We start from the raw sequence: 12,701 nt of genomic DNA on the forward strand, positions 1-12,701 counted from the left end.
GTATTGTTATTCCCAGTCCATACAAGTGATAAGGATTGAACTCAGGACTTTCTGGGTTTTTTTGTTTTTGTTTGTTTTTTGGTTTTTTGTTTTGTTTTGGTTTGGTTTGGTTTGGTTTGGTTTTTTTGATGCAGGGTTTCTCTATGTAGCCCTGGCTATCCTGGCTCAGTCTGTAGACCAGGCTGCCCTAAAACTCACTAAATCCTCCTGCCTCTGCCTACTGAGAGCTGTGATTAAAGGGGTGTGCCACCATGCCCAGCAGGGTTTTGTTATTTTAATCCTGTGTGTGTGTGTGTGTGTGTGTGTGTGTGTCTGTCTGTCTGTCTGTCTGTCTGTAGTGGGGTGTACACATGGGTACAGGTGCCCCTAGAGGTTAAAGAAGGTGTAACCGCCAGGCAGTGGCGTACGCCTTTAATCCCAGCACTCGGGAGGCAGAGCCAGGCAGATGTCTTTGAGTTCGAGGCCAGCCTGGGGCTACCAAGTGAGTTCCAGGAAAGGCGCAAAGCTACACAGAGAAACCCTGTCTCGAAAAACAGAAGAAGAAGAAGAAGAAGAAGAAGAAGAAGAAGAAGAAGAAGAAGAAGAAGAAGAAGAAGAAGAAGAAGAAGAAGAAGAAGAATGTGTAACCTTTTGGAGATGGAGTTACATGTGGTTGCAATCCTCTGCATATTGGGTGCTGGCAATTGAGATCAGGTCCTCTGGGAAAGTGACACATTTCTAAATCCCTGAGCCCAGGGCTTCTTGCACACTGGGTAATCTAACCACTCTGCCAAGTCAAGTCTTGCTGGAGTGAAGGCCGGTCTCCAACTCACTGCTCCTGCCTGAGCCCCCAGAGTCCTGGAGTTACAAGCATTCACCATCACACCAGGTTGAATGTTTTTTTAAAGATTTGTTTTTATTTGTCTATGTCTGTGTGTACGCAAGTGCCAAAGGAGGCCGGAAGAAAGCATTGGGTCTTCCGGAACTACAGTTACAGACGACATACAGTTACAGTTACCTGATTCGGGTGCTGAGAACCAAACTCAGGTCTGCTTCAAGAGCAGCAACTAATTTTAACTACTGATACATCTCTCCAGCCTGACATAAATTTTTTCTTGACTATCCGAGAGTAAGTTGCAGTAGTACTTCAGCCTTCAATACTGTATACAGATCATCCAAGAAGCAAGGACACTCTCAAACAGAACCACAGCCTGTCACCGCTAAGAAGAGCGTGTTCCGCGGCGGCTACTCCTATAATCTAGAATTTGGGAAGTGGAGGTAGGACGATTAGCTTGAGACTCATTCTCAGGACTGGAGTGATGAGTGGTTCAAACTGTGTACTGTTCTTGCAGAAGTCAAGAGTTCTGGTTCCCAGCACCCTTAGCGGGTGGCTCACAAACACCCATAAGTCCAGCAGAAGATCTGCTGCCCTTTTCTGGTTTCCACCAGCACCTGCACTCAGGTGCTTCCCATACTCACCAATATACATATTTTTTTTAAAAAAGACCCTATCTCAAAACAATAAAAATTAAAAAGAGGGCCTTGGTGGCACACATCTTTAATCCAGTACTCGAGAGGCAGAGGCTGGCGAGTCTGTGAATTCAAGGCCAGCCTGGTCTCCATAGGGAGTTGCTAGACAGCTAGCTACATGGCGAGACCCTGTCTAAATAAATAAATAGAAAGTGGGTGGAAAAAAGAATTTTATGGAGCTCTTAATCATATTTTGACAAGTGATCCAGGAATGTTTTTATTTTAATGTAAAATATGATCCAATCAAACAAGTTTGTAAGACCTTACCTCAAAACAAAAGGCAGCAGAGAATCGGGCGGTGGCGGCGGCGGCGGCGGAGGCGACTGTGCACGCCTTTAATTCCTGCTCTCTGGGGGCAGAGGCAGGAGGATCTCTGTGAATTCAAGGCCAGCCTGGTTTACAGAGTGAGTTCCAGGACAGCCAGGACTACACAGAGAAATCCTGTCTGGAAAAACAATCAAACAAGTCAGTGGGGAGAGGAGGAGAGGAGACAGCAGGCAGGGTGTGGATCAGGAGCGGAGCATTTGTCCCTCGTGCTGGAAGCCCTGGGTTCCATCCCCAATACCTGAGTCTTTGTTGTTGTTGTTTTTTCAAGACGGGGTCTCTCTGTGTAACAGAGTCCTGGCTGTCCTGAAACTTGCTTTGTAGACAAGCTGGCTTCCAACTCATAGCGATCCTCCTGCCTCTGCCTCCTGCGTGCTGGGATTACAATACACGAGTCTTAAAAAGCTCTTAAATTGGGCACAGTGTCCCACACATGTATTCCTAGTAATAGGGACACTGAGGATGGAGAGTTCAATTCCATCCTGATCTACCCTGTCTTAAAAACAAAACAAAAAATCCTCCAAAAACAGAACAAGGGGCTGAAGAGATGGTTCAATAGTTAAGAGCTCTGGCTACTCTTACAGAGGACCCGAGTTTGATTCCCAGCACTCACGTGAGGGCTCACACCTGTCTGTAACACCAGTCCCAGGGAATCCCAGTGCCCTCCTCTGGTATCCGGGAGTCCAGGCATGCACATTGTGCACAGACATACATGCAAACACAACACCCACACATATGAAATAACAAAATAATTTTTAATTAAAAACTATTCCAAAATAAGTTTAAATATTTTTAAATGTAGCTCACCTTCCCTCTATAATAAGCATATTATATATCATAAGTAGGAACTTTTGCATCTGAAAAATGACAGAGCCCTTGATGTGGACAGGGAGAAGTTGGAGAAAGGGGCTGTTGGAATGGGTTCTAGATTTCAAAACGTTAGGACATCTGTTAAACTGGCTCTGTGGTGCATGCCCGTAATCCTAGGGCTGGCAAGATGGAGGAAGGACTATTAAGTTTGCCATCAACCTCAGCTACATACTTCAAGGTCAGCCTAGACAACCCCTATGAGCCTTTGCTTCAGTAGATAAAATGGTTCAGTGTTAAAGTATCTCCACCAAACAACATCAGAACTGAGTCCTGATCCCCAACAACCATGTAAAAAGCTGGACAGAGCAGACCTTGTTTGTAATCCTAGCGATGTGGGTAGCGGGAGAAGCGACGGGCAGGACACAGACAGCAGCGTGGAACAGTCAGCCGGCTGCAGTGCGCTGGTGTGAGTCCTGCTTTCCATTCAAGCAAAGCACAAAGAAGTAGGAGCATTTTTGGAACTGAATGAAGGGTGTTCAAGAACTGGGCTTTTGTGGTACTAGAGAGATGGCTCAGTGGTTAAGAATACTAACTGCAGGCTGGGTGGTGGTGGTACACACCTTTAATCCCAGCACTCCGGAGGCAGAGCCAGGCGGATCTCTGTGAGTTTGAGGCCAGCCTGGTCTACAGAGTGAATTCCAGGACAGGTACCAAAACTACACAGAGAAACCCTGTCTTGAATCCCCCTCTCCCCAAAAAAAGAACACTAGCTGCTCTTCAAGAGGATCCGAGTTCAATTCCGAGCTCAGCAACCACAGGTGGCTCAAGGCCACCTATAATGGGATCTGAAAGCCTCTTCTAGCATAAGGACGAACATACAGACACTCATACAGGTTTACTGTGTGTGTGTGTGTGTGTGTGTGTGTGTGTGTGTGTGTGTGTGTGTGTGTGTGTTGGTAGATATATGCATGTAACCATGGCTGCTGGAAGAGGCCAAAAGAGAGTGTGAATCCGCTGGAACTGCTGTTATGGTGAACCACCCATAGTGAGTGCTGGGAACAGAACTCGAGACCTCTGGGACGGCAGCAGGTGAACCATCCCTCTGGCAAGCCATCCCTCCGGCCCCCACTCAGTCTTTTGAGACAGGATCTCTCTATATACTCAGGCTGGCCTCATACCTTTAATTCTCCTGCCTTTTTCCTGACAGTTTATTGGTATGCATTCCACCTGGCTCCTAAAATATTTTTAAATATTTATTTATTTGTTTATTTTATGTATATGAATGCTTTGTTTTCATCCATACCAGAAAAGGACATCAGATCCCACTATAGATGGTTGTGTGTCACAACATGGTTGCTGGGGCTTGAACCCAGAACTTTTGGAAGAGCAGCCAGTGTTCTTAACCGCTGAGCCATCTCTCCAGCCCCTTAATATAATTTTTAATTTTATCTATTTACTATTTATTTTGGGTACTGGAGATGGAACCTAAGGCCTTGTAAATGCTAAACAACATTGTAAATAATCATGCCACCAGCCCCTCACTGGGGATTCTAGTCAAATGCTTGGCCACCAAGCCAGCCACATACATTCCAGCCACATACATTCTGCTGTTTTCTTGTAAATATCAATAACCAGATAACCTGTCCTGGGTCTCACTCTGTAGTGATTGCCTGCCTCTGCCCCCAAGTGCTGGGATTAAAGGTGTACACCACCACTGCCCAGCTCCCTTGGGCCTTTCATAGTTTGTTTGCCATATGGAATAACAGTTTAAGGTTCCAGTGATTAGAGTGTGGACATCTACTTCCACACTGTAGACACAGAACAAGGAGCAAGGACTCCAGCTGGCTTAGCCAGTGTTCTATTGCTGTGAAGAGACACCATGACCATGGCAACTCTTATAAAATAAAACACTTAATTGGGGTGACTCACAGTTCAGAGGTTTAATTCATTATCGTCATGGCAGGAAGCATGGCAGCATGTAGGCAGACATGGTGCTGGAGAGGTAGCAGAGAGGTCTACATCTGGAGTCTCAGGTAACAGGAAGAGATAATGAGTCACTAGCCTGGCTCAAGCTTCTGAAACCTCAAAGCCCACCCCCAACCCCCCAGTGACATACTTCTTCCAACAAGTAGACCACACCTGCTTCAACAGGCCACTCCTCCTAATAGTGACATTTCCTATGAGCCTATGGGGCCATTTTCATGCACATCACCACCCTGAGCTGTGCATGGGTGCCACAGGAAGGTGGGAGGGAGCGTGCTGGGCAGGACCATAGTCCTAGTCTGTGCAGGACAGGCGACCTCCTCTAACCTTCGAGAAAAGAAAAACCTCGTGTCAAATGGGAACACGGACTTCACGCCGATGAAGTGTTTTAATGTCATTTGAGGGTCGGGTTTGACACACAGCTAAAGACACACGGGGAAGGAGCCAGCCTCTAGAGAGGCTAGCCATTATCCCTGCTGCTCTTCAGGCTGAGGCCAGAGGATTGCCAAGTCAAAGCCCACCTGGGCTACAGAGTGAGTTCAAAATCAGCCTGGGCAACTTAGCAAGACTTTGTCTCAAAATAAAAATGGAAAACAAGAGAGGACTGGAGAAGTAACTCAATGGCAGGGCTCTCCTCTCGTCACATAGACTTTGGATGTCCTCCTCCAACACTCTCAACATTATTATTTGGAGACATTATCTCTCACTGAACTGGATCCCACACTCAGCTAAACTGGTTGGCCAGTAAGTCCAGGGATCCTGCCATCTCTGTCTCCCCAGGGCTGCCATGAGCAGATTTTTTAGTATACCGGCTCACTCTGTGGGCCAGGAACTTGGTGTGTGGATCAGGCTGGCCTCAAACCCAGAGGTCTGCTTACCTCTGCCTCACGAGTGCTACTATTAAAGGCATGCCGAAGCACACATAGTTTCATAACTGACTTTTTTTGGAGGTGGGGGCAGAGGCAGCATGATATCTGGGAGTCCCAGAAGGACATAAAGCTGGGAAGGGAAACGGCCAAGTTTAGCTGGTAATTACATCTTTTGGGCCAGGTCTCCATTCCGCCAGCAGAGGGCGTGAGGGATACCTTTCCCCAATAGTGACTAGTTATCAATGCCCTTTACTACCTCCCACCCTACCCCATCAGATGGGACTATTTTTTTCCCCAGTGTCATTAGACACCGGCGGCTGGAAACCCATCCTCTGTTTGCCCTTCGGCTCCTGATAGTGACCCTGCGCATCTCCCCGGACCGCTCCAGACCCTTCCCGGCAAGCCCCGCCTCCTTGCCTCCTTTGCCGCAGTTCTTGGCTTCAGCCCAGACCTTCCATACTAATCTCAAAGCACTTACAGAAATTCTAAGTTCAAACTCTGGTGCTTTCAGTAGCTAGGGATCCGGCTCACATACACAACACAGTTGCGAAAGAGGCCCCCAGAATTCGGCAAGCACCAGGACTTGCTGCAGAGCTCCTCAGGAGTGATGTTCAGAAACGCAGAGGAATAAACACAACACTCCAGACACATTCATTGAGAAATACTAGGAAAGAAATAAAGCCAGCAACGAAACCAGGCGTAGTGGTACACATCTGTCATTCCAGCTGTTGGGAGGCAGAGGCAAGAGGATTGCAAAACTGAGGCCAGTCTGAGCTACATACCCAAATCCACTGTCAGTAAAAAATAAAATAATAAAAGGTAGAGAGATACAGAGGCTCCCCAGCCAAAAAAACAGATGTGAGCGGCGACTGGGAAAGCGGATACATTCTCCCCCAAGATGGTAACCTGGGAGGACAGACTAGAGACAGAGATGGGAACTGGAAGAGGGAAACATGATGCAGATAGACGCCGTGGCTCTCGACTGTCATCCCAGCAATCCGAAGGACGAGGCAGGAGGATTGCCACGAGTTCGCGGTCAGCTTAAGTTACAAGCTGAGAAGATTGTCTAACAACAAACACATAAATAAATAGCCGTGATGGCATACACCTGTAATCCCAGTATTTGGGAGGTGGAGGAAGGAGAATCATAAATTCAAGGTCATTTCAGCTACACAGTTCTAGGCCACTTTGGGCTACATAAGATCCTGTGTCACGAAACCAAAAGCCAAACAAATAAAATAGATGACTACAAGGGAATGCTCCTGAGACCCACGGAAACGCGGGTGGCGGTGGGGAGGGTCAGGTGTGGCAACAGCAGAGGGCGCCCCGCGCCCCGCGGGGTCACGCCGCCCCCTCCCCCGCGCCCTGGCCAGACTTTCCATGCTATTTTTACGCGCGGACACCGGACACCCGGCTGGGCCGGCTGCGGCACCGGGGCCGGGCGTCGGAGCCACACGTCCGTCCGCCGGTCGTCCGAGCTGCGCGCGCTATGGAGCCGGGGTGCCCGCCGCCCTGCAGCTGCTGCGAGCGGCTGGTGCTCAACGTGGCCGGGTTGCGCTTCGAGACCCGCGCGCGCACGCTCGGTCGCTTCCCGGACACGCTGCTGGGGGATCCGGTGCGCCGCAGCCGCTTCTACGACGGCGCACGCCGCGAGTACTTCTTCGACCGACACCGGCCCAGCTTCGACGCGGTTCTCTACTACTATCAGTCGGGCGGACGGCTGAGACGGCCGGCGCACGTGCCGCTCGACGTCTTCCTGGAGGAGGTGTCCTTCTACGGGCTGGGCGCGGCGGCGCTGGCACGGCTGCGCGAGGACGAAGGCTGCGCGGTGCCACCCGAGCGGCCGCTGCCGCGCCACGCCTTTGCGCGCCAGCTCTGGCTGCTCTTTGAGTTCCCCGAGAGCTCGCAGGCTGCGCGAGTGCTCGCCGTGGTCTCTGTGCTCGTCATCCTGGTCTCCATCGTGGTCTTTTGCCTCGAGACGCTGCCAGACTTCCGCGACGACCGCGACGACCCGGGGCTCGCGCCGGTGGCGGCTGCTACTGGCCCGGTGAGGGGCGGGGATTTCGGGAGGGCCAGGGCGGGACCTTGGAAGACCTGGCCAGCCAGAAGGTGCGGCAAAGGGCAGGAGGATGGAAGCACTAAAAAATCCTCGAAACAACCCAATAGTGACTGAGGATGTGCCTCAGAGGTAGACAACCTGCCCAGAATTCCTCAGTGAGGGACTGGGATGTGGCTTAGCGGTAGATCTTCTGTATACAATCACAAAGTGAAGGCTGGGGATTGTGTGACCCTGTGGTAGAGCTGAAGCCTCCCCCTACACTGTGAGGGACCTGGAGGGATGGCTCAGCTGTTAAGATCACTGACTGTGGACCTAGATTCAATTCCCAGCACCACCCACATGATGGCTCACAACCATCTGTAACTCCAGTTCCTTGGCATCTGATGCCCTCTTCTGGACTCCTAGAACACCAAGGCACACACGTGGCGCACAGACATGCATGCAGGCAAACCACCCATTCACATTAAATAAATAATTTTAAAAAGAGTCCCCCAGTGAGGGGCGTGGCTCAGAGATGAGCCCCTGCCTAGATTCTCCAACTGAGAAGCTTGGGGCAATGCCTCGGTGGTAGAACTCCTGCCTAAAATCCACCAGTGAAGGGCTGGGGGCATGGCTCAGTGGAGAACAGCTTGCCAAGCATGTTCAAGGCCCTGGGTTCGGTCCCTAGCAGTGTGAAATGAGCATGTGGGGTCAAAGAGGCTGGAAGACTGCAGTGCCTGTGCATCTGGCAGAGAGACGGGAAAGATGGACGGCCAGCCCAGGGTCTACTGCTGGAGCATGGTAGGTTGAGGTGTAGGACTGAGACCTGAAGTAGCAGGAGTTTGCACGGAATCAGGTTGGGGTGTGGAGCTGAGGGCCATACAGCAAAATCTATAACCATTCTGAACCATTCTAGTCTGGGCTGGGTTGAAGGTGACAGGAAAGGCTAGGCACACAGAAGGCAGAACCAGAGCAGGGTCCTGCCCTTGGAGATTCAGTGTGTGTGTGTGTGTGTGTGTAAGGAAAGATTCTCCCTGATCAACCATGAAATCAGGAGTTCCCAGCAGTGAAAGAGCAGGGACTGTATTTTGGTTTAATTATTTAAAAAATTGAGGCTGGGGAGATGGCTCAGTGGGTAAGAGCACTGACTTCTCCTCCAGAGGACCTGGGTTCAATTCCCAGCCCCTGTATGGCAGCTCACAACTGTCTCTAACTCCAGGATCCAGCACCCTCACACAGACATACATATAGGCAGAACACCAATAAAATAAAATTTTAAAAAATCTATAGACACTGGAAAAATAAGTTATAAACAGGGTCTCATTATGTAGCCCAGGGTGGCCTGGAACTTGCTATACAGACCAAGAATGGACTTAAACTTGCAAAGATCCAGCTGTTTCTGCCTTCTGAGTGCTGGGGTTGAAGCTGTGTGCTATGGCCATTGGCCCTGTTTTAATTTTTGATGTTCTGTGGTGGAACCCAGGACACTGGGCAAGCACTCTACCGCTGATCCAAGCCCCCCGCCCCTTACTGGGTGATGCTAGACAGGGGCTCTACCATTGAACCACACCACTAGCACCTCACTGGGGGATTCTAGGCAGGAACACTATCACTATCAACCACACCCCTCAATCCTCACAGAGGAATTCTAAGCAGGGGCTCTATCAATGACTGCATACATCCCCAACCGTCTCCCCCTTTTTATTTTATCTTTAAAGATTTATTTACTTTATGTGCATGGGAGTTTTGCACCACGTGCCTGTCTAGTGCAGAGGGTCTCCAGGCTGGAGGTGCAGACAGTTGGGAGCCGCCATGTAGGTGCTGGGAACTGAGCCTGGGTCCTCTAGAGGAGCAGCCAGTGCGCTTTACTGCTGAGCCATCTCTCCAGCCTCTCACTTTTTATTTTGAAACAGAATCTCACTAAGTTACCCAGATCTGCCTTGAATTTACTTCTTCTGCCTCAGTCTACTGGGGATGACAGGCTTGTACCACCAGGCCCTTGCGACACAATCTTTTTGCCCATAGGTCTGAAGAACAGAAAGTCAGCCATCCAAAGGGAGTCCCTAGGGTCCTGGGTTGTATAGGACAGTCAGATCCCTGGGGGAGCTTGGGAACATGGCTACTCTACTAAAGGTGTTGGCCTCTCTCCCTAACCCCTTTCTGTGCCTCTGCAGTTCCTCACTCGGCTGAACGGCTCCAGCCCCATGCCAGGAGCTCCTTCCCGTCTGCCCTTCAGTGATCCGTTTTTTGTGGTGGAGACCCTCTGTATCTGCTGGTTCTCCTTTGAGCTGCTGGTGCGTCTGGTGGCCTGCCCAAGCAAAGCCGTATTTTTCAAGAATGTGATGAACCTTATCGACTTCGTGGCCATCCTGCCTTACTTTGTGGCGCTGGGCACCGAGCTAGCCCGGCAGCGGGGTGTGGGTCAGCCGGCCATGTCCCTGGCCATCCTAAGGGTCATCCGATTGGTGCGTGTCTTCCGTATCTTCAAGCTATCCAGGCATTCGAAGGGCCTACAGATCCTGGGTCAGACGCTGCGGGCCTCCATGCGTGAACTAGGTCTCCTCATCTTCTTCCTCTTCATTGGTGTGGTCCTCTTTTCCAGTGCGGTCTACTTTGCTGAAGTGGACCGGGTGGATACCCATTTCACCAGCATCCCAGAATCCTTCTGGTGGGCAGTGGTCACCATGACCACAGTTGGCTATGGAGACATGGCACCCGTCACTGTGGGTGGCAAGATCGTGGGCTCTCTGTGTGCCATTGCCGGTGTGCTCACCATCTCTCTGCCTGTACCCGTCATCGTCTCCAACTTCAGCTACTTTTATCACCGGGAGACAGAGGGTGAAGAGGCAGGGATGTACAGCCATGTGGACACACAGCCCTGCGTCACACTGGAGGGCAAGGCTAATGGGGGACTGGTGGACGCTGAGGCCCCTGAACTCCTACCACCACTCTGGCCTCCCGCTGGGAAACACATGGTGACCGAGGTGTGAGGGACAGCGGGGGTCTTCAGGAAGCAGTGGGCGGGCGGGAGGAGGGGCAGCAGGGCAGGTGCTGGTTAAGGAGCAGAGACTGAATGTGGAGTTAGGTCATGTGGTAGCTCCTCAGGGGGCTTAAGTAGGCACGGATGGCCAGGATTTGCATCGAGTCCAGGGGTTCCCCATTGGTTGTGCAAATCTCCGGGGGACCTGTGAGTAGCACTAAAAGAGGCTTGTCATAAGTTGTGGGTTTCCTGGGTCTGTGTGGGGTCTCCTTCAAGTATGCGATGAGCAGTTGTGTGGCTTTGAGTCCCCGAGGGCTCCACAAGTTGGCCCCACTGTTAACTGTGATCATGTGGCTGCACAGTCATGCGCAGAAGTTATGTGGAGATGCACAGAAGAGTGTATGGATTTGTGCTGCTTCTAGGACCCGCGTTAGTTTAGGTTCTGTGAGCTCTGGAGCCTTGCAGACAGAATGTGGTCACCCTGGGTCCTGATGGGAACAACTGGGTTCAAGTATAATAAGAGTTAGGAGGAGGCAGAGACCCAGAGAGTGAGGGGCAGAGACCCCCAAGCGATAGTCTCTGCATTGTATAACGTTAGTGGGCTGGAACCTGGTGAGGGCCACGCGAAGCTGAGATGTGTGTGACAGTGTGAGTCTTCCAAGGGCCGTGCAGTTGAGTCTGAGGACGTTGGTCTCATGGGACGGACCATGCTGACGCCTGTCACTGGGAGTCAGTCCTGTGGGAGTGTATGTGAGGGCCATACGGCCATAGGACCAGGTGAATTCGTAGCATCAGGACCCAAGAGTCACAGCACTGATAAAATAACTACAAGGGAGCAAGCATGGCCACATGGGGGGGTGGCCCACTGAGCAAGCTTGCTCAGGGCTGTGCACTCTAGCTGGCAGTTCCTGTCTCCCTGGGTCCCCACCCCATCCATCTGGAGAGGCTCTGGGGGAACAAGTAGTCAGCTTATCTTGCTCATTTGGGACCCAGGCTATGCTGCCCCGAGCTGTAGCACAGAGATTCAAAGACTGGAGCTACAAGGGGAGAAAAACACAGCGGAGAAGGAGTAGGACCAGGGGGACAGAGATCTAGAGGAAAGAGAGGAGAGAAAGGAAGGGGGTGAGAGAGAGGAAGGAGGAGAGGGAGAGGGAGGGGGGAAGGGAGAGAGACCCAGAGAGAGGAAACCAAGAATGAGGGATGGCACAGAGTGGTGGATGTCAGACATGCAGAAAGAGGGAGAGATGTACTAAAGAGAAGAGAGAGAGAGAGAGAGAGAGAGCGGAAACCATGTAGCCTTGAGCCCAAGGGTCAACCTTTCTGTTCTCTGAGTCATAACAGACTCTAAGCCATGGCGTCAGCATCCCTCACAGCCAAGGAAGGTCACCACACTCCTGGAGGTGCTCTGTGTTTCCTAGGGCAGAAACCCAAGGCTGTAAAACGCTGTGGCTTCCCCCAAGGTCACACAGAACGTCAGAGGGCCAGGCCTGGCACCGGCCTGCCTGTTCACCCCCACAGCTTCTGGTGTGCAGGTATTACCAGAGGCCACGGGGCCTGTGTCTTTTTGTTTCCTTTTGTCTTTTGAGACAGGGTCCTTCTGTGTAGCCCGTGGAACTCACTTTGTAGACCAGGCTAGCTTTGAACTCACAGAGATCCTCCTGCCTCTGCCTCTCAAGTGCTGGAATTAAAGGTTTGGGCCACCACCGCCTGGCAAGGCCCTGCCTGCATCTCATAGAGGAGGAAGCTGATATTGGAGGGAGCAGTATTATCCTGGGCTACAGAGAGAAACGTTTTTGGAGTCTTCTGGGACTGAGAGACAGTTTAGGGAAGAGGAGAGGTTACAATTGCTAACAGAGATCAAGGTATTTGACTGGCATTAACTTATTAAAGCCTGTTCACTGGTGCCGAGTGTTGAGTTATTTTTGATAGCGATATCACCTGCTTCAGTCACATGCAACTCTTGCTTAAGACCAGAGGGTAAAGCATCTCAGGGGGACTGCCAGGAGGATCTGCCTCCTTTGAGACATCAGACATCAGGGAAAGGATGTGAGAGGAAGAGGCCCTGTTCACCGCCAGCCATCTTGCTATACAAGCGAAAGGAGGGAGGGCGGGGAGGGCGTGATGGTTGGTGCTGGACATGACCGAAGCTCAGGGTGGTCGCTTCTCTTTTACATAGACTCACATCCAG

The 12,701-nt window shown here is 51.2% G+C and overlaps 1 protein-coding gene across 1 annotated transcript; it reads left to right on the forward strand.

Annotated features, from left to right (window-relative positions):
• The first annotated feature begins 6,875 nt into the window (after window positions 1-6,875).
• Kcna7 (potassium voltage-gated channel subfamily A member 7) lies at window positions 6,876-12,105 on the forward strand. Its single transcript, XM_028859183.2, is given in 3 exon segments — window positions 6,876-6,932; window positions 6,934-7,542; window positions 9,708-12,105. Coding segments are annotated over 3 exon segments (1,482 nt in total). The 3' UTR covers window positions 10,524-12,105.
• Window positions 12,106-12,701: the final 596 nt, after the last annotated feature.

Source organism: Peromyscus leucopus, chromosome 1 (genome assembly GCF_004664715.2).
Source record: "Peromyscus leucopus breed LL Stock chromosome 1, UCI_PerLeu_2.1, whole genome shotgun sequence".
Taxonomy (NCBI): domain Eukaryota; kingdom Metazoa; phylum Chordata; class Mammalia; order Rodentia; family Cricetidae; genus Peromyscus; species Peromyscus leucopus.